Source organism: Pyrus communis, chromosome 13 (assembly GCF_963583255.1).
Source record: "Pyrus communis chromosome 13, drPyrComm1.1, whole genome shotgun sequence".
Taxonomy (NCBI): domain Eukaryota; kingdom Viridiplantae; phylum Streptophyta; class Magnoliopsida; order Rosales; family Rosaceae; genus Pyrus; species Pyrus communis.
In genome coordinates, this window is record NC_084815.1 from 16,881,788 (window position 1) to 16,904,052 (window position 22,265).

General features: G+C 42.1%; 2 protein-coding genes across 2 annotated transcripts; both read right to left on the reverse strand.

Moving 5' to 3' along the window:
- Nucleotides 1-13,824: 13,824 nt before the first annotated feature.
- On the reverse strand, nucleotides 13,825-14,286 carry LOC137712267 (uncharacterized). Its single transcript, XM_068451372.1, has one exon. It carries the CDS (start codon nucleotides 14,284-14,286, stop codon nucleotides 13,825-13,827), a length of 462 nt encoding a protein of 153 aa, XP_068307473.1.
- A 6,063-nt stretch (nucleotides 14,287-20,349) lies between these two features.
- LOC137712268 (uncharacterized) lies at nucleotides 20,350-21,647 on the reverse strand. The gene is made up of 4 exons (XM_068451373.1): nucleotides 21,371-21,647; nucleotides 20,904-21,142; nucleotides 20,562-20,777; nucleotides 20,350-20,448 (listed from the first exon to the last, which is right to left on the reverse strand). Exons 1-4 carry the CDS (start codon nucleotides 21,642-21,644, stop codon nucleotides 20,350-20,352), a joined length of 828 nt encoding a protein of 275 aa, XP_068307474.1. The 5' UTR covers nucleotides 21,645-21,647.
- Nucleotides 21,648-22,265: the final 618 nt, after the last annotated feature.

Genomic DNA, 22,265 nt, shown 5'->3' on the forward strand with positions numbered 1-22,265 from the left:
AGGTGCATGGATCTCGGTCCTGGGCATTGGGGCACTGGTCTTAGGCGCTGGGGTGTCGGTCTTGGGCTGCTGGGCTTGGGCTTGTACAGTGGTGAGAGATGCCGGAGAAAGTGGGAGGCACGAGGGTGCCAGCCCCCCTTTTAGTTGGTTTTGGCCGTATGGCCTTTAGGCTGCAAGGGTGAAAAAAGGCAAGAGGCCTGGCCTGTTGGGCCAAGAGGAAAACAGGGCCAGGCCAAGAAAGAGAAGGGTTTGGCGTGCTGGGCTCGTGCCTTCGGTCTGGTGCGCTAGGTCCGTGGGGTAACCAGCTAGGCTACGACCTGGCGCGCTGCTCCATGTGATTTTTTTTTCTTCTTCGAGTAGCCTTCTGACAATTTTTTCTTGTGTTGTTGTAGGATTTTTTCGAACATGTCTTCCTCGAGCCACAAGAATGATGAATTTATTCTGCCATTATATCGCCAAGGTGGATTTACAAGTAAGCTAGGTTACTTCAGCGCTGCTTATGTCAAAGTAGGTTTCAATGAGAAGTTCAAAGACTTCCTCGAGATGTTTAAGAATGCAATTTCGTCTGGTGTTTGCATGAAGGGTCAAGAATGGTAGCAACTGTGAATCGTGTTGGTCTAGGAAAACTATCAAGTTTCACCCCTATTACTTCATGTTGGGGTTCACCTTTTCTATGCCTTGGTTTTTCCAAAAGGTGATCTGTTCTAGGAAGTGTGATCATGCTCAGTGCTTTCCAAATGCAGTCTACACGATGGTGGGGTTCCATAACTTGAGCAGGTTTTTTGACTTGGACCTAACTGCCAACTAATTTTGGTACTTCTTTGACATAGGTCACATTAATGGTGTTGAAGCTGAGGACCCACCATAGGTTCTTCGATCACTCGAGCAAAGATGATCATAAATGGGCCAAGAAGACACTAGAGATCAAAGGAGAGTGGGAATTCGACTCCTCGCCAGGACTATGAATTTTGATTGCTTTCATTGATGGTAAGTAGACTGCTTAGTCTATATGCTACTTTATACTTTTGTTGTGCTACCTTATTATTTGTCATCCTCTAGTTATGTAGATTCAGAATTTGATTCAACTCCCAAGACTTCTCCAAACATGAAGAAGGTGCACATCATACTGGGGATCCTTGTTGAATATCCCAAGTAACGTTGGTTGCTCAATTCTCTTCATAAGGAGAAAGATAGGCTGCCCCCGTGGGAGGAGATTAAGAGGATCAAAGGTGAGGCATTCGCTCATTTGATCGCTACTGTTGACCCTGTTGCTAGTGGAGGCCGAAGAAAGGGATTTTCGTCGCCTGCTCGAGAGTCTTCGATGAAGAAAAAGCTAAAGACTTCCCATGTTGCTCGCGAGGGTGCGTCCACTGCTGGGAGGCTCGTGATTGACTTAACCTCTTTCAAGGGGAAGAAATAGGCTGCTGGATCTGAGCCTATAAAGCCTGATGCTCCGAGGGTTGCTAGAACAGTCGCTGACAGGATTGCGCAACGGAGAAGTTCTATTCTGCCACTTGTGCCTGGTTTTATTCTGAGATAGCCTTATGTGCCCAAGTTTGATCCAATTTCGAAGGTACGTGCAGCGGTAAAGAATGAGGATGGCAATTCCATTGCCAAAGCAGTGCCAGGGCCAGTCCTTCCTATTGAGAAGGAAGCGCTTGCCCTCATGAGCAGCTGTGAACAGCCTACCAAACCAGCCTTAGGGGAGTTTTTCGAGACCCATGTGTTATTAAAGCTCGATCTGCTTAAGGACACGAAAACATGTGCCAAGTTTATTGATGGCATAAATAAGGCTGTCGACTCTAGTTTCTTTGCGAGGTGTGAAGCTCACGCACAGAGAGGTTCCCTACTTGCTATGATGCAAAAATCTGTTATCTTGGCAGCCGAGTACATACGTATGGAGTAGGATGACGCCAACGCTACTAGGGAGATAGCGGCAGCTATAGTAGCAGAAGCTTGCTCGGCTGCTGAGAAAATTAAAGAGTTTGAGTCTGAAGAAGGTCGTCAGTAAAGTTGAGTCCAAGGAAGTGGAGTAACAATGAGTGTTGTATGTTGGCAAGAACCTGAAGAATGAACTATATGAGTTGCAAAATGCTCGTACTAACCTGATAGAGGAAAATAAGCAGTTGAAGAGCGAGAGGTCCAGTCTTGAGGTTGTCCTTACCCAAGGTCAAGCTGACTTTTACAAGCTTGGCTACATAGATCATTTCCTTGGCATGCCGTCTAACTACGCCTTTTCTAATAAGGACTTCAAGCTTTTTTCTATTTATTCCAAGGATCTGCTTAAGTTTTCATTCGAGAGTACAACGTAAAGAAGCTAAAGATGAGGCTGCCAAGGTAAGTATAGCCGAAGGTAGTGCCACCTAGGTAAAGGCGGTTAATGACAGTGCTACTAAGGATGAGGCAGCTGTAGATGAAGTGCAAGAGGTTGATGCTGTTGTGAGCGATGCATGTTGAAGATGTGTAAGCTGCTGAGGAGTAATCTCTTTAAATAGACTTTAGGATTACTTTTTTTCCCTTTCCTGCTTTGCTTTTTCCTTTGCTTTAACTATGTTGGTCTTCGTGCCAGTTTACCAATTTGCTAGAAATTAATAAACTGTTTTTCTTCGCTTTACTTCATCTTTGTCTTTTTGCCTTGCTTCAAGCCTTTGCCGCAGAATGAACAACTAAGCAGGCTACTTTGAACAAAGTAGTTAAGCCCATCTTTATTGTTGTAAGCGCTAACCTCGGGTTGTCTAGTGTGATTTTTTGCTCACTTGAGGTATCTTTTGAAATTTTTAACTTGCATGGCCGAATGACCTCCGTAGTTGCATGTTTCGTGTCGATGGTCTACTAGATCCTTAACCACAAGGTCATTAGCGTAGCACACTACTTTTTAATAAGCAGACAAGCTTGCATGACCTATGTGACTACCGATCGAGGCTTAGGACCTCTGCAAAGTTGTTAACAAGAGAGCTAGTAGTCAAGCGCCTTACTTACAGAAGCAAGTGAGTCTATATGACTGCTCGGTTGTTGCCCCTAACCATTGGTTGATTAGCAGGTCGGCATTTCTCTAATCCTTTGAATTATGTGGCCTACATCACAACATACTAAAGATTGCTGGGACATGAAATTCACTACCCTTTCACATCAAAAATGTGTGGTTCTATGGAATTTTATGGGCAGTGGTTCAAAAAAAACGTTTTACACCTTATGTAACCAATTTCGTAGGCTGCGTAGCAAGTAGCACAACACTTTAGGAATCAATGTGAACCCAAGAGGTTATTATACGCTAGGCAGTGCATATGTGCACTAACCTGTTAACCTTTCACAATATTGTGTGGTTGTATAGGTTTATGCGATTAACTGTTCGAATGGTGTACCATAGACAGTCTTCCAAAAAACCCCAGGCTGCTCGTTGAATTAGCAGCAACTTTAGGTTTCCAGGGATCTTCCAAAAACCATAGTCTGCTTATTAAATTGGCAGCGACTTTAGGTTCCCAGGTATCTTCCAGAAATCATAGGCTACTCGTTAGATAGGTAACGACTTTAGGTTCCCAATGATCTTCCAGAAACCATGGGCTACTCATTAAATTGGTAGCAAATTTAGGTTTCCAGGGATACGTAGAGATCACTAGTTGGTCACATACAAGATGCTCAGCTACTTACATTAGCTGGTCACATCAAGAATGCTCAACCGCATCCCATGCATGTAGCTGAAGCTAGAATTCCTTATCCTCACAGAGATCACCTATGTATTGCACCAAGGATGCTTAGCTGCGAATGCTAGTTGGTCACATCGCAGATACTCAAAAGGGATGTCCCTCTAACCAGTAGATAGAATAGTATTCTATAACACTAAGATCGCTAGTTGGTCACATACAATATGCTTAGCCGGACTTTGCCAACAACTAATCACATCAAGGATGTTCAACTATGGTCCATCTTCGTGGTTAGTCGTCCAAGGCCTAAGCTGCACAGCATGCCTCATCCATCTCTAAGGCTCCACCCCTCACAGATCAAGCCAAATGCCTAAAATTCTTCAATCAAGCTAAGCCTTGAAAAAGACCATTATGGCTACTTCTAGGAATGGCGGTGCATGCCATCGTGCTCTAGTTACACCAAGGTAGCCCAAACCATCCACGTCTGGATATTCGGAGTACATAGTTTACCCTCTCCTAGAAGGAAAGCATGGTTAGTCTGCCGGGGGCGCATTTCTTGCGATAGGTCCCTAATTGGGCGTGATCTTTAATGAGAACAGGAGTAGATAGTTGTTGCAGATATGCAATCGAGCCAAATAATGAATAACCTCAGAAATCTTCATTGAAAAATGAGAGGAAAGATATCAAACTTATCTAAAAGGTAGAAATTACGTAACAACTAAATAGTGCTTAGCTTGCAAGGTAGTGCTCGTCGAGCTATTTGAGTCTTCGAGTTTTATTTCATCTAAACAAAGCTCAGGGAGAAATAAGAGGTTATGCATAATACTTCTGCAAGTTGTAGACATTCCATTGCTTGTCAATCACTTTGTCATTTATGGTGGTGAGGGTGTACCTACCCTTGCCACCTGCTCTACTGACCTTGTGCAGACCTTTTTAGATAGGATTCATCTTTTTGGAACCTTCTCTTTAGGTAGTGATGAATGTTTTTCTTAGGACTAACTCTTCAGGCTGAAATGATCGGATCCTTGCCCTTTTGTTGTAGCTGGATATGGTAGGCTGCAATGCGGGTGATGACTTTCTCGCGTTCATTCTCTGCCAGATCTAGATTTATAGTTATCTTCTTTCTGTTCTGTTCCAAAGTTGCCAGTATAGTGTCGATGCTCAGCACGATGACATTGAGAGGGATGATTGTTTCTGAACTAAATGCCAAGAAGAAAGGAGTTTCATCGGTTGCTCGTCGTTTAGTTGTGCGATACGCCCATAGGACACTAGGAAATTCGTCTGGCCACTTTCCCTATTTATCTGTGAGGGATTTCTTGAGGCAGTTCAAGATTGTTTTGTTGGATACCTTCGCCTACCCGTTACCTTATGGATATTTAGGCGTAGACATGTGCTACTCGATACCATATTTCTAGAAGAACCTTACCTATGAATTGCAAGCCGCTGTCGGTGACGATAAATTGTGGATGCCAAATCGGAAAATGATGTTCCTTCATATGAAGCATTCTATGTTTGATTGAGTAGTGGTGGTCATGGGCTCGGCTTCTACCCACTTGGTGAAGTAGTCGGTAGCCACGATCATTATGATCCTGCCCTTAGTAATAAGCAGCATGGGCTCTATCAGGTCAATTGCCCACTGCATGAATGGTAATGGGCTTGTCCGCGTATGGAGCTCGCTGGCAAGTAGTGCAGGTACAGGCTTGAAGCATTGGCAACTGTCATATTTTTGAACAAATTCCTTAGCATCTTAATGCACGGTGGGCCAGTAATAGCTAGTGTTGAAGACCTTTTGTGCTCAAAATCGACCTCATGAATGGTTTCCATAAACGCCTTCGTGGATCGAGCTTAAAACCTTTAAGCCGTCAGAAGGTGCTAGGCAGCGGAGATGTGGGCCTGAAAAGGATCTTCAGACGAGAATGTCATTCCACATATAGTAGCATGCCGCCTTTATTTAGAGCTTCCTAGCTTCCAATCTTTCTGCAAAAACTGTCCTATCGACTATGTAATCGACAATGAGATCTTGCCAGCTTGAGGTTACATTGACTTGTAACACCTCGGCTGCTAGTTCTTCTTCTATGCTTGGCTTTCTCAAATACTCGATCGGGATAGAGCTTCTAAACTAGTAGTCCAAAGCAGAGCCTAAGGCTGCCAGAGCATTGTCTGCCCGTGGAATTTATGTGAGGGTCTAAGTCTGAAACGCCTCAAGCTATTTTCGTACATTTTCAAGGTATAATGCCATCTTGGATGTTTTGCTACATACTCCCCGGTAGTCTGGCTAGTGAAGAGTTAAGAATCGGAATGAATTGCAAGCTTCTTAATTGTTAAATCTTGTGCCACTTGGAGGCCTGCCAATAAGGCCTCATACTCTACTTTGTTGTTTGATGCCTTAAAGCCTAAAGTGATTGCCTACTTGAGCATCAAGCCTTGTAGTTAGATAAACCGTCAATGTGCAGGCCCAAAAGTCTTTGTCATAAAGGTTGGTGCGGCCAGGGCATGCTCGGCTACTTCGGGGGTGCCTTTAGGCTGTGTTGTTGTGTCTTCTAGGTCGAGATTAAACTCTGCTTTGAAGTTTACCAAGGCCTGAACTTTTATCGCCATGCGGGGTCGATAAACCAAGCCATAGTGGTCAAGTTTCAGTACTCACTTTATCACTTTTTGAGAAGCGTCTAGATCATGTAGGATAGATTGTAGGGGATACTATATTATGACAATGACCGTATGCGCCTAAAAGTATGGTCTGAGTCCAAGCTGCAACAATAAGCGCCAAAATTAGCTTTTCAATCATCAAGTATCTTGTTTCCACATCGATGAGAGCTTTAGAAGTGTCGAATATTGGCAGTTGGGCCCCCAACTCTTCTCGTATAAGGGCAGAGCTTAATGCTACATCTGGGACTGCCAGGTAGATGTATAATTCATCGGCTACTTCCAGCTTAGATAGTAGCAGAAGGGATGTTAAATATCTCTTCAAGTCTTGAAATGTTTTTTCACACTCGTCGTCCTACTTGTCTCTCTGTGCCTTCTTGATGGCCTTGAAAAATGGCTTGTATCGATCGGTTGATTGCGAAAGAAAATAGTTGAGTGCTACTAGGCTCAGTTGCGAGCCGATTATAGCCATCTTCTCCGATTACTCAGGATCAAGAATGATGTATTTGGCGTCCTCTTCTGGCTTTCATCATTTTTCTTCTGTCGGAATGTCCTCCCCAACGTCATCATCTTGATCTGCCTGCTGTAATTGTTATTTGGTAGCAGGCTTGTCCTTCTTAACCTCCGTAGCTCCTACTAGGGTGAAAGATTTCTTATTTGACTCATTCAGCATTTGCACCATGCATCGTCGAGATGCGGCTTGGTCAGACTTAATCTCTCCGACTCCTCCTCCCAGGATGCAAAATTGGATTTTCAAGTACTCAATGGAGGTTACGATGCCCAGTTTCACTAGTCAAGGCCTTCCTAGAATTCCGTTATAGGGAGACGGGTCACTGATTATAATAAACGTTTGCTTTAAGACTAATAGTGGTGTTTTCACATCGAGTGTTATGTTGCCAATAACAATTGAGGTGTATCCGTTGAATCTAGTGAGTACTTCTGCTCGGCATATTATCATGTTTTCCAAGCCCATCTTCTAAATGATGGATAGCTAAAATAGATTTACTATGCTGTCATTGTCCACCATCATTCTGTTGACTATAGTGTGTGCCAGTTGAACGGACACTACCAGAGCATCGTCGTGTGGGAAGTCAACTCCCTCAATATCCTACTCGATGAAACTAACGATGGGTCCAGGTTTGGCATTGGCTGCCTGAACCTAAGAGATTGTTATAGCATGTTGGATCTTCTCTTTCTTGGAGTTGTTTGTGGCCCCTACGTATTCATACTTGGCGAAGATGTTGTTGATTCTGATGGTCTTGGCAGATGGCTCATCATCTACGGCTGCATTCCTCCTAAGCTGCGCAGTTGGCTTGTCTAAGTATCCGTCGCATTTACCCTCTTTCACCAACTTCTCTAGGATGTCCCTCCAGGTATAACAGTTGTTGGTTGTGTGACCATGATCTCGGTGGAACGCCCAGTACTTGGTGTGGTCTAGCTTGAAGGTGTCTCTTTTGAGTTGTCTTGGCATTTTTAACTAAGGCTTACTCTTGAGGTTGTAGATGATCTGGTTAATTAGGATCTAGAACTTGGTATAGTTCTTGGTAGCCTAGCCTCCTCTTGCTCAAGATTGGTCTCTACACTTGGCCACTTGCCTGCTTTGGTCGTTAGACTGCTCAATGCCTTGTTCACTTGTCGGGCCTCATCCCAAAGCACATGCTTCTCTGCTATAGCGAATGAGTATGCCAGAATTAGGTCTTCTTTCATGATCAATTCTCTGAATAGGGGATGATTTGCAAGGAGTCCCTTCTAGAAGGTTGTGCTAGCGATCGAGTCATTACAGCTAACCATCTTTACCTTCTTCGCCTTGAACCTTTTTACATAGTCACGAAGTGACTCCTTCAGATTCTTCTTGATGTTGAAGAAATGATCGGACTTCATTTTTATCGAGCGGTCTGATGAGTATTCCTTAGTGAAGACTACAAAAAACTCTGGACGGACTGTGGAAGCAAGGTATGGAACCAATCTTGCGCCTCACCTTGCAAAGTAGTAGCAAATATCTTGCACATTAAAGCGTCGTTGGCCTTGTAGAAGATCATTGCACTGCGGTAGTGCTTCGAGTGCCTTTTCGGGCCTCATTTTCCTTTAAATAAGGTGAAATATGGCATTTTGAACTTGCACGGAGGCTTTTTCTGCTTGATCTCGTCTGTGAAAGGTGATCTGCCCATGTGTGCCATATCCCTGCAAAGGGCCTCGTCTATGGTCTCTATGCGCTGGAATCCGCTTAATCACTCAGTCAAGAACCTCTTTACTTCTTCTTGAATTTGGCTCTACCAAGGCAATGTGGCTTTCGGGTGCCCCCAATCATGACCTATTGGTCTCGGTTGTTCTTCCCTATACTCAGCTCGTCTATACTGCAGCTGCGGTGTATGTGGCACATTCTTGGGAAACAAACGGATTACTCGTAAGCTGCTGATTGAACTTGAGCTGGGTTGAGTGACTAATTCTCTGTCTGTCGTGCTGCTTACTTCGATGTGAGGTGGAGGATGCTCCTTGCAGGCAGCCGCGAATGAACATTTTTCCTCGAAGGTTGTCCATGTTGATTATCAGAGTATGGCCCCAACCATGAACACATACTCGTTCGAAGGTCTAACCAAAAGTGCATGTTTCTCTATGAGCTAAGATAAGAATATACGCTATCTCAGGGGCCCAGACGGGAGTGTACGCTTCCAAAACACTCAATTTGTGGCTGGTCAAGGGGTTGTTTGCCGGGATGCTGCTAAGGAGAAATGTCATCGCCTATCTTTGTTCTAGTTCGGAACACCTCATCTGGGGCACACTGTATCTTGGTGCATTGCAGGAGCTGGCTCACCAAAGTAGTTTGCTACGCAAAGGAGCTTGTCAGTCCTGCGACCTATCGGGATAAGTGTTGTTTGCCATTTGGAGTGGAGGAGCTGGGACGGTAAACATTTGCTTGAGTAGTGGAAGTGTAATGGACTATGGGTGCAAAGCTTAAGCCAGGATGGGTCAAATTTGCAGTAAAGTAGGGTGAAAATACCCTTGGTTTAACCGTTAGCCTCGAAATTTGGATTTGGACAGGTTGAACTAGTCTGGGACCATGTTGGACCATCTAAATGATTGTAGAAGCAAGTCGGGCGCAAAAGCTAGGCCGCCTCAGTTCGTCCTACTTGGCCTTGAGCTGGAGGTGCTTTGTGTTCGTGCTAGGATGCAACTTACGTCGTGGTTCGCGTGGCTTGGGCTACCTTAGTATGGGCAGCTCGCGTCCAAGTGAACGTAGTAGGTGCTAAGGGCTACTAACGAGGGCGAGCAACTACCTGAGCTTGCGTCTATTGGTTGCTTGCGACATAGGCCTCTTACCCTAAGGTTTCCTCGCGTTGAATGGAGGATGCCCCGTGGGCCACTACAATAGCAGCTACCGCTGCTGGCATGGCCACGGTACCTCGTGGATAAGGCAAATGAGCGGTCCTTCCCATGGTAAGCTAATGAGTCGATATTATACTATATATTTTACCCTATTCTTAGTTATAATTTAGTGGTTATTTTGTGAGAATTTTGATACTTTGATTTATATTCTTAATGTAGGACATTCGACTTCCTTTGGAGCAAAACATAATGAAACGGACAAATTTTGGAGTGATTCAAATTGGAGGATGTTCATGTGTCTCTCAACTTGTTCGTATCAAAGTTTCATAATTTTCTATTGAGCGATTTATTTATGGTGATGAAATAAAGGAGCAACGCGCAATGCAGTCAAAGTGACGTTTTGGGCTTATTTGGGCTTTTTGGCGTCCAAGATGGTGTCTTTTGGGTTCAAAGCCTTCGCAATTACATTTGGGACATCTCAAGCTTTAATTCATGTCATTTTGGGCCTATTTTGGAGCCCTGGAAGTCCAAAAACATGGCTTATTTGTGGCTGGGCACATTTCCAAAAGTTAGAATATGAATGTATTTCTAGTTATCATTCTATTATGTTTCCTAGTTTTTAGAAGACCTTTTCAAGTAAGGATTTTAATTATGTAGTACTATAAATAAGGCTTTTTAGCCATTAGAGAGAGACAAGGGGAGAGAGGAGAAGAACGCATAATATTTTGGAGAACTTTGCTAGGCTTTGACGATTTGTATTTCAAGGTGTTTTCCTTATTTTTAATATTATTTTGTTTTATGATTGTTCGTGACTAATTTCCATTTGCTAGGGCAAAGCTACGAGCGTTAGCAAGAATATGTAATTTCTTTTCAATTTACTTATGATATTATGCATGCACCAGTTTAAACTATCTAATTGCCTTAATGCTTAGCTACCATTAGGATCTTTAGAAAAGTAATTTGATTCAATTTGGGTCGGAGGTTGGTCCCTGAAATTGACGAATGCTTCTTGTGGTTAATATGTGCAAGTTCACTTAGGATGAATACCACGTCTTAAGGGTTGTATGGTTTTTCAAAAGGTTTCACAAAGTTTAATGAGTCATGCATGTTTAGATTTGATCTGAATACCATAGACGGGTTGCATGTTTGATATACACTCTATGTTGGGGGTCTAAGTAGGCATACTTTAGGAAAACGTAACCTTCAAAGTATGCATATGTAATTCATAAGTAATTGAAAGAACTACATAAGATTGTTAAGGTGACGACAGAACCCTAGGCTATTAAAATTTAATTTTCAAAAACTGTTTTCTTTTAGTTATTTTATTTTGTCACTTTATTTCGTTATTTTCTATCACATTTGTTTTTATTATTTGAAATCACAAAATCAACATTTTCTTAAACTTTGTTTTAAATAATTAATTAAAATGTGATTTAACATAAATTATTCATTCAATCCTCGAGTAGAACGACCTTGCTAGAGCCATCTATTCTACGATAACCTTGTCTCTTGCAAGTATTTAAAGTGTTTTTATCCCTACTTTTGTAGGTGGTAAAAATCCTATCAAGAAATTGGCGCCGTTACCGGGAATTGTTTTAAATAATTTATGTTTATCAACTCTTAGTTAATTATTTTTGTATATATCTTTATATTTACTTGATTTTAATTTTTTTTTTTTTTTTTAGGTGACAATTTGTTGATTTTGAAAGCATTGCAGTAATGGATTGGTTTGGATCCTCACAAGGAGCATCGAGAGTTTATGCTATTTGCAATTTGAATACTCATGATGCTAAATATTGTCCCCAATGGCAATATTTTCTAGAGTTTGTGCAGCACCGTATTAATATGAAGAACAATTTTCAGAGGCCTAGGTGCGATTCCTACTCAAATTTTTATCCATCATGGCCAGAGCATCAAAATCCTTTGTGGGAGAATATAACAGCCTTTTGAATAGCCTCATGCACCAGCAAAAGCTAATTGGGAGATTGTAGTTGAGATATTGGCAGAGAGTATCCTAACAAGGCTTGTTCAAGCCGATCAAGAAATTCATAATATTCATAAATCAATGAAAAATCTAGTGCAGCAAGTTGAGCAACTCGTGCAAAAATGGAAAGAAAAGGGGGAACATGAGTCTCCTAGTCAACCAATTGGTAATCCACAATGTTCAGTGAGGAATGCTGCGCAATTCAAACACCCCAATATGCAGAGAGTTATGATAACATGCTGGAGGACACTAAAATTGAAGAGCCAATTGCACGTGACTCATGCCCAAAGGATGAAACAACTCATGCTGATCCTAAAATCCACCCAGATCCTTTGGCTACCCAACTTCATGTGCCACCCAAATCTTTCCCACAAAGGCTGCAGGAAGACATGAGTCTTATTGTGTTAGGGGTGGTTCACACAAATTCAATATCTAATATGTCACCTAATCAGCTTTCTAACATGCTGACTGATCCGGATACAGGGCAGGTGCCTCCTGAAACAGTTTTTGTTGCTGAATTGAACACTCCAGCAGTAAAGCCCATAAAATTTAAAGAAAATCGGGGAAAGTCCTACAAGCAAGCTGAGATATACAACGAGAAGAAGAAAACATTTTATGGCAGCCAAATTCCTTGTAGAGAAATTTGGCCAATGCAGAAATTGTAGGTGTTAGATAGAAGATTTAAGTCAGCTCATTAGAGACACAAGCCTCATTGAAAAGGGTCCTATTTGATTACAAATCTTCATTCACATAGAAGGCCAAATATGATGGATTCAACCACTCACCTGAAACACATAATTGATAAACATGTCATTCTGTACCTACTTTTGCTCTATGATGCTACTATGGAGTGGTTGATTCTAAGAGAACAAGTGACGTGACCATCAATTCCTTTCTCTACGTCTAGCTATAGACGTTAACTAAAGCGATAATTGAGAGGCAACCCTAACTAGATTTTTAATTAATCAGTATTTTATTTTGGGTTTTATTCTAATTAGATTTTTAATGTGTGTTTTTGCAGGTTGCATCCGAATTTGATTGGCCCTAAATATCCAGTACACGCACACATTCAACTGAATCTTGCATTCAGCAGCATTCAACATCCATTCACTTCAAAATGCATTCATTAACCATACATTCATCAACACTTATCTGAGCTTCAATCATCAATACATCAACATTCATGAGATTCAGCAGTGCAGAAATCAAAGGAATGCAGAAACGGAAACAAAGTTGAGGTTCAGAAGTGCTTACAGTGGAGGCGCTGAGAAGACCTATGTATGCCTGAAAACCCTTTTACTCACTTTCTCACATTTTATTACATTTCATTACATTGTTTGGGGGAAGAATCCAAGCACAGAGGCGAGCAGAAGTTCAGGCCTAGCATTCAGATCCAGATTCAAGCACAAAAATTTCTCAGACATTCATCACATGGTTCATGCAAGACCAAAAAGAAATGTACATGAGTCTAATACAGGAAATTCACAGATTTATGGGTTTGTGCATGACAATGCGCAGCGGCAAACACAAAATTTTTCAGTAATTTAGAATCATAGATACAAGGCATTTAGGCATAAAACAGAGCAGAGATAACATTTTTTAGGCAAACCCAGTTTTCACCTTTGCTTTTTGTGGATCTGGGAATAGGATCAATGTTTTGCTTTGAGAAATGAGGTTTTTGGTATGGATCTGTGAGATCAGTACTAACTTGTCTCTGGTCTTTTTTCATGTTCCTACACAGATCAAACACATGCATGCGTTATTCCATTATCATTTTTGAAATCCAACAGTAAAGACAAACTTTGGGAAGGCGGAGTAGATTTTACCTTGAATTTTCTGGTGTTCATATGGTCTTGTTCTGTGTATGGGCCTGCAACTTCGTTTGCACGTGTGATGGACCATTTTTCTGAAGTTTGGACAGAGATACAGCTATAGAGGCACGGCTAGGTATCTGTTTTTGGGTTCGACAAATCCAGGACCATTGGAAGATTTTGGAATGACCAGAGAGCTAGGTAGAGATTGTTTTGGTTTTTGGTTAGAGAGAAAGGAGAGACATGAGAGCTGCAGCTTTATATTCTTTGAGACAAGCGCCTGTGGATTTCGAAGCTTAAAATGAGAAATCGGCAATGAAATGGCTATGTTCTGGGTTTTTTTGTGGTGCACATGTGAACTTGCAGCCGAAACCCGTTTTTTTTTTTTTTTTTTTTTTTTTTTTGTCAAAGGTAAACTTTATTAGATTCTAACTAAAATATTTACATCTTGAGCAAGAATATTAAATAAAAACTCCGGACCAATCGAATCCCAACGGAAAGCAGCTCCATGTAAGGCGACAACATGCGCAGTAACATTTCCACTCCACTTAACTAACACAAACCTCACCCTTCCTAATTGAGATACCAAAAGACCAATATCATGAATAAAGCATTCCAAAGTAGCATCGGTCACATATTCTCCCGTAAGCATTCGAATAAGCACCTGAGAATCCGATTCAATCTCCACGTCCACACAACCCAACTTGATACAAACTCGCAAAACTGCTCGGATCGCAGCAGCTTCAGCCATCGTTGCCAAGTTGAAGAACACACCTCCTTCCCCACCAGCTGCTTGCAACAAACCAACAAAATCCCTTAAAACCCACCCATATCCACCTTTGCAAGTCTTCCCACACCAAGCCCCATCATAATTAATCTTCATCACACCAAAAAGTGGCCTCTTTCATCGAACCCGTTGACTCGTGAAGCTTACTTCCTGCAATGCCCAGCTCGAAACTCCAAGAGGTGTCGCCGCACTAAATTCACCATCTCCATGGGATTAATCAGCATGCCGTTAAAGACCATTTCATTCCGACTCTTCCATATTCTCCACATAACAAACACACACTCCTACATCAACTCCTCTTGTCTTTCATTGATGACCACATAGTCCCTGCAAATAGTCACGGGAATCCCTACCTGCCATAGATGCCATGTCCAGCTGCAAAGAGCAACAGTACCAAAGCACACGACTAAACGCACATTGGAAAAACAAGTGATACTCGGTCTCCTTTGCTGCTCCACACAAAACACAATTACTATCCCCTTGCATTCGGCGTTTAATGAGGTTGATCCCCACAGCCAAGGAATGGTTACAACACTGCCATATAAAAAACTTCAATTTATTTGGAACCACTAACCTCCAGATATCACCCCAACACCGGTCACCCTCATCCCTCCTACTCCCTGCCCCCGTCTCTTTCCTCCCAAGCTTCCCATTTTCCTCCATCTCCATAGCAACACCATATCCCGTTCGAACCGTATAGGATCCATTATTAAAGTAGTGCCACATAAGTCTATCCGGACACCCCATTAAACTTACAGGCAGGCCAAGTATAATAGTACCTTCTTCCTCATTAAAGAACCTCCAAATGAGATCTTCCTTCTAAGCACCCCGCTCTGAGTCAATCAATGCATCCACCATCACCGGTATATCAACATGTTTTGAGCGCACCTTATATGTATGAAGCCATGGAAGCCAAGGGTCCTTGTGAAGACAAATACTCCGCCTTTCACCAACCCGTCATCTTAAACCTCTCTCCAAAATTCTCCTCCCCTGAATGATACCTTTCCACCCCCATGAAGACCTTCTCCCCTGCTTAGCCTTTATAAACGGCCTATCTGGAAAATACTTTGCTTTAAGAATTTGACCCAACAACGACTTCGGATTAAGCAAAATCCGCCACCTAATCTTTGCTAAATAAGCTAGGTTAAAAGACAATAAGTCTCTAAACCCTAACCCTCCTATGTTTTTCCTCCGTTTCATTTTTTGCCAAGAAAGCCAATGCATGCTGCTCCTATCCCTAAACCCCTTCCACCAAAACTTAGCTATAGCTGATTCCAACTCCTTACAAAAGCCAACCAGAAGCTTAAAATAAGGCATCGCATAGTTAGGTAACGCCATAGCCACCAATTTAATAAGAACCTCTCTTTCTACAGGGGATATAAATTGCTTAGCCCACCCATTGATTCGTCCTTCCAAAGCCTCGCAAACCCCCTCAAAGACCACCTTCTTCGATGATCGAAAGTCAGCGTTACCAAAATCCTCTCAACCCTTAATATTGGTACAAGAAACAAGTTTCTTCCGTTGTTGCCTCGAACAATTAGCCCCAAAATGCAAGGAGCTCTTATCCCGATTAATAACTTGGCCAGAAGCTTCCGCATAGCACTTCAACACATCCATAACCTCGTGAACCTTATCTTCCTTAGCCTTACAAAAAATTACAGAATCATCAACAAAAAATAAGTGGGACAATGCAACCCCACCGAGCGCCACACACGCACCATGAAGAGATCCCTCATCCTCCCTCCGTCGTAACAAAGCCAAGAATCCCTCGACATATATGAGAAAAAGAAAGGACGACATAAGATCACCTTGCCGCAGCCCTCTCTGTGGTTGGATAAACCTCGTAGACGCTCCATTAATTAGTACACTATACGTGACCGTAGTGATACACTCCGCAATTCGACGACAAAATTCAATCGAAAAACCCAAAGCTTCCATCATTGCCAATAAAAAACTCCATTCAACTCGGTATAAGCCTTCGCCATATCCAATTTCATTGCCATAGAAGCCTAGTATCCATCACCTCGGTGACTTAGAGAGTGCAATATCTCATGCACCACCAATACGTTATCCTAAATATGTCTCCCAGCCACAAAGGCCGATTGATTTGGACTAATAAGATACGGCATAGCCATCTTCATGCAGTTAGTCAAAAGCTTAACAATCACCTTATAAGCCACATTACATAGGGATATCAGCCGTAATTAAGCCATAGTCCGAGGGCTAGCCACCTTCGGAATAAGAACAAGATGAGTGTGGTTCAAGTTCCGTAGAATCTTCCCAGAGAACCAAAACGCCTGAACCATATCCATGATATCCTTACCCACCACATCCCAGTATTCATGATAGAAACTACCAGCAAACCCATCTGGACCAGGTGACTTATCAGCAGGGATTTGGAACATAATGTGCCGCACCTCTTCCTCCATCACTGACTGCATTAATCTTCTTGAGTCCTCAACCGACATCATAGCCTCCACACACTCCGTTATCTCTGAAACCCTTATCGGATTACATGTGAGAAAGAGATTTTGAAAATAACTCACTGCAATCGTATCCACCTGACTCGGTTCAGTACACCATACCCCTTGAGCATTCTCCAATCCCATAATCTTATTGCATCGATGTTGTTTCACCGTATGGGCATGGAATAACTTAGTATTTTTATCCCCCTTCCTAAATCCACTAGACTCATGATTTTTGCTTCCAATACATCTCTTCCTCCCTAATCATGACTTTAACTCACCTTCCTTACATCAAATATCTTTAGTTGCAAACACCGATGATTTATAAGCCTGTTGTAACTCTTTCTTCAATGCATCAATACAAAACTTTGAATTCCACCCATTCGATCTCCTTCAATTCTGCAACCCACTTAAGTTTCTCTACTACCCAGAACGCATAGGATCCCACGACCCCACACCTCCAAGTTGTCTCTACAATACCGTGGCACTCCTCCTCCTTATTCCATTTGGCATCATAAATAAAATGTCTCCTCCGATTGAAAGGTACATCTTCCATATCCGACATACGCATAACATGGTCAGACCCTTCTAACACTTCGTGCATGACTTTCGCCTTTAGATACATATTAAACCATCCATTCGTTGCCAATCCATGATCCAACCGTTGTTGTGTGGGCCCTTCATCTCTTCGGTTCCTCTACGTAAATGGATAGCCAATAAAGCCAAAATCAAGCAGCCCATTACCTACAATAAACTCACAAAAATCCCTTATACTTGCCACGGATCTATAGTTACCCCCTTCCTTCTCCGAATCATCTATAATATCATTAAAGTCACCAATAAGCAGGCACCTTTCTCCCGCTACCTCAATCCTTCAAGACAACGCCTTCCACTGCTCCTTCGTTTTATTATCATTTGTACTTGCGTATATCGCAAACAACCTCCATTGTTCATTTTTATTCGCAACACAAATGCCAACTTCAATGAAATACTTAATAAGTAATACATGATCATAATTCCGCCAAAAATACACATACCACCAGCAATTCCCCATGGTTCAACCGCATGCATGAAATCCATCCCATGCCTTCTCTTCAAATAAACATAGCGAGTACTTCAATAATTTGTCTCAGGAAGAATCACTATGTCAGGGGCGTAGAGCCTATTCTGCTTCAATAGATCGTCAACTGTTAGGTCACCATCAATACCCTGACAGTTCCAACAGATTAGCTTCATGGGGACTTGGGAGACCCCTTAAGGCTGGTCTCCTCCACCTCAGAAAAAATCAACTTCCTTGGTTGATTAGTTTTGGGTTTAATGCATTCCATTGGCTCCACATACTCCACTTCCTGGAATGATCATTTTCGTCCCTTCTGTTCCATCATCACAGACTCAATAATGGGTATAAAGTCAAAATGATGATTTTCCCTAACTCCATGCCCTCCTACCGAGCCTTTACCCACACCCTGCAGCTTCGGCCCTCTCTTCCTACCCTCCATTTCACTTACACCACCCTCCCTAATTTGCACCGTAACATTTAGATCAATTTCTCTTCCATTCTCTTGCGACACACAAACAAAATTGAGCCTTCATCCTACTCCAGCATTGTATGAAGAACCACATTCACTGCTCCCTCCACAATCACACCTTCTGGCCCAATCAAGCCACCATCATGAGCAGCCCCTCTAGCCCTCCTTGCCTCTTCCTTATCCCTTCATTGACAGCAAATTTGCTCTGCCAGGTTACTACTCATATCCCTTTGTTGACTCGCCAATTCTCGAGTCAAACTCGGTGACCTAGGAGAATCAATCAGTTCATCATTATTATCTTTTCCATCTTGATCTCCACCACCATCAAACTACACTTGAGACCCCATTCCAGAAGCCGTCACAACCCGGCCTCTTGTTCGCACGTCGTCTCATGCAGTACTCATCGCGTTCTTTTATCTCCTCAGACTATTACTTCCATCATTCGACCCTACTACTCCACCGCCCTGAAATTCGGTTCTCAATGGATTTCCTCGAAGATCCAACACTGCATCCAATCCCCTATACGATAGTTTATCTTCCTGATGCATAGAGTTCCCACCAACAACCCTATCATCAGTCGAATAATTCATACAGCTTCTCGTCGCATGTCCCATAAGCCCACAGATTAGACAATATTTGGGTAGTGCCTCATATTTAAAATCCACCCAAAGCCTTTCATCATCAGGAAAATTCACAAACGTCTCTCGCATGAGAGGTTCACGTATGTTGAACCGAATCTTCACACGAAGGAATCTACCAATGCAATCACGACTTACCGATGTATCCACCGTACACACAGTACCCATCAATCCCCCAGCACTAGTAAAAAACACACTTTGCACGACGTAGGTACTTTCGTCGCGCAAAGTAAAAAATCGTTGCCTAAGGGTTTGCGCGACGCAACCTTCGTCGCGCGTTAATCGTCGCGCAAAGTCTGAGACGCTAGGGTTTGTGCGACGGCCCACGGCGTGCGTTGCGCAAAGTGGGTTTGCGCGATGGCCACGGCGTGCATCGTGCAAAGTGGGTTTGCGCGACCAATGGAGTGCATCGCGCAAATCCACTTTGCACGACCCACTTTGTGCGTCGCGCAAACTCACTTTGCACTACCCACTTTGTGCGTCACGCAAACCCACTTTGTGCGTCGCGCAAACCCACTTTGCACGACCAACGAGTGCGTCACGCAAACCCACTTTGCGCGACGTACGCATGAGTCACGCAAAGTGGGTTTGCGCGACGGAGCCATGTGTCGTGCAAAGTGATTGGTCATGCAAAGTGGGGAGTAGTTTTGGTCAAACTTTTTTTTTTTTTTAATTTTTGATAAATATTGTAATTAAATTCGAAAGAATAATTAATTAACCAAGCAAAAGTATTTAATTATAAAATATATGAAAATGTACATACAAGATCCGAACAAAAAAGAAAAAACTAAAAGTGAACTAGGTTTAATACATCAAGCTACTAGGTATCAGCAGGGCGAGGTGGCTCTGAGGTCGAAGGTGGACCAAGATGAGGTGCTGGTAGTGAGATTTGAAGGCCGGACATCTGTATGGCTTGTACAAGGTCTCTCCACGTCCCGGCATATGACCTCATCTCCTCGCCCTGGGCCCTCAGCTGCTCCTTCATCTGCTCGCCTTGGGCCTTTAGGGTTGTCACTTCCTCCTTCAATGCATCTACCTCTGCGTTTGATCTGGAAGAAGAGGCACCCGTTTCACGAATCTGTGCTTTCCCCATACACCGAACAACCTTGCCACGACAACGACCTAAGTTCTGATCTAGGACATCAGTCATGATCTGAAAACCCACATCCTCAGGTATCGTGACGTCCCCGATTGGGGTCTTCGGGGGAAGCTGCGATGTTGCTTCTTGGAGAACAGAAGTGCTCTTTTCCACCATAGTAGCCTATAATAATAAAGAAAAAACATATAATGTTTAATAACAAAATATAAATAATATTTGAATGATTCATACATATAAGAATAATAATAATTACATATACTTACATGAAACTGCTCAGTAATCTCCTGACCAGGTCGAACGTAAACGTCCTTGAACATGTCGATTGCTGGGAACTTAGAACCCTCCTGAAGAAAAAAAACAGTAAGAAAATTTTATTAATCAATAATAATAATAAATTGTATAAAATTTCAAAGTTAATATACTTTTACCTAACGTCGTGTCTGAAGCCTATACGAAAAGGGCTTCGAACCGGAATGGTGGAGAAGTGTCTTTGACTCACGAGCTTTTTGGCCAGCAACAGATTTCTTCTGTTAAACACACAATATACATGTTAGTGCAACTATTTGAAATAAATTAATAAAAAAAGCTTAAAAAATAACTAAAACAATAATAAATTATTATTCAAATATTATGTACATACCACAAATTTTGGGTCCATAAAATGTTTGCAGAGCCATTCCCAATCATCTGGCCGGTCCTTTAACTCGCTTGGAACATGTAGGCGAGCAATCTCTAGATCATCCCATCGCTTAAAAAACGTGTGAAAAGTGCTCTTCCAATTTTTGTACCGGTTTGCTAAGGTCTCCTCTAAGTAGTTCATGACCTCAATGGATATGTCCTCAAGATCATAAATGACCTACGAATATGAAAAACAATAAAATAATAGTAAGAAATTTAATAATATTAAGATAATATATTTTGGTTTTTAATATTTGTAAACAAAATTAAAAAAATGATAAAGGCTAAAAATTAATATACTAACCGACAACTCGTGTCGCACCATTCTCTTCGTCTCCTCGGGAATTTCTGCCCAAGACTCCCACTGAAAAGGACAATTGTCTCGAATAACAACACCACCGCTACTAGCAATGAAGCTATGTTGCTGTGAGGTAGCTGCTCCATGATGTTGCGCGTCATACGCAATCTTGATCTTGGAGGCGGCCTGTTGTGCGCTCTGTGACTGCTTTAGCATTCGACTAAGCCCTCTGGTGTTTTTTTTAGCTGGCCAAAAATACTTAAATGGTGAAATCCCAAAGCTTAAATTTGTAAAAAAAATTCGACACAACCTTCCGTAATAGTATAGCATTTTCCAAAACCTTAAAATAATAAAATAACATTAATTCACAACCAGCAACAGATTTTCACAATCCAGCAAATTTTCACCATCATAAAAATAATAGTTTTAAAATGAAAAAAAAATACAGCATAGTGAGAATTAGAAAAAACTACCTGGATGGGAGGCCTCACACTCGACTCTGGATTCCGAAGAAGTGTGATCAGAAGGTTCCGGCTCACGGCGCCGCCGATGAGGCCGCCGTGCACTGAGCTGCTCAACTGACAATGATGACGTCGATGATACGGGCACCTGGGACGCCGTAGGAGTGGCCTCAGCAAAGGGTGTAGGCTCGCTAATCAATGGAGCACTCACGGTTGGAGCCGTAGATGCTGATAATGCAGGAGGTGCATTGGTCACACTCCGACGACGAGTGATCAACTGCGACATCTATACACTTATTCAACCATAAAAATATAACATTAGAAACTAATCCTACAACATTTTTCTTAAATGCAACAGATAATGTTGTGGGTTTCATGACAAGGTAAATGCAATAGAAAAACTCACATCAAGCTTTCAAGAAGGATTATAACCCTGGAGTATCAATATTTCTCTTACAGTTTTCAACCTTATCATATTTCTCAAATGCAATTGTGATCCTAGAAAAGGAAAATGCGATTGTAACTATACAACGTATTAACTAAGCACAATGTAGGAAACCAGGAAACGATGGGGTACATATTCAAATAACCTATAGATATATGAGAGTCCAATCTAACTTAAACATCAAAACTAACATTTCAAATTCATCACTATTTCCATCACAAGCATCAGCTTTCAAATCTGACCTTACGGAGAGTCAATGCGTCAATACATGCACCACCCACTTGGTCAATTAGAGAAAAATGATAGGCAAAAAGAAATGGGATGGCCCAAAATCATGAGAAACCTATTCATATCCATTTCAAAACTGTTTTCCCATGACAGAAAGAGGACGACATAATTCTCAAATGCAAACTACTTAACAATAAACTCATTATGGTGTCAATGCTGTAAGTGGGTGTATAT

Bases quoted from the DNA above. Each gene is read 5' to 3' on its own strand.
- LOC137712268 (XM_068451373.1), bottom strand. From the start codon at position 21,644: ATGTCGCAGTTGATCACTCGTCGTCGGAGTGTGACCAATGCACCTCCT. The intron at 21,143-21,370 runs GTAGTTTTTTCT...ATTTTTGGCCAG, and splicing joins GTGTGAGGCCTCCCATCCAG to CTAAAAAAAACACCAGAGGG. The intron at 20,778-20,903 runs GTTAGTATATTA...TCATATTCGTAG, and splicing joins TGGTGCGACACGAGTTGTCG to GTCATTTATGATCTTGAGGA.
- LOC137712267 (XM_068451372.1), bottom strand. From the start codon at position 14,286: ATGAAGATTAATTATGATGGGGCTTGGTGTGGGAAGACTTGCAAAGGT.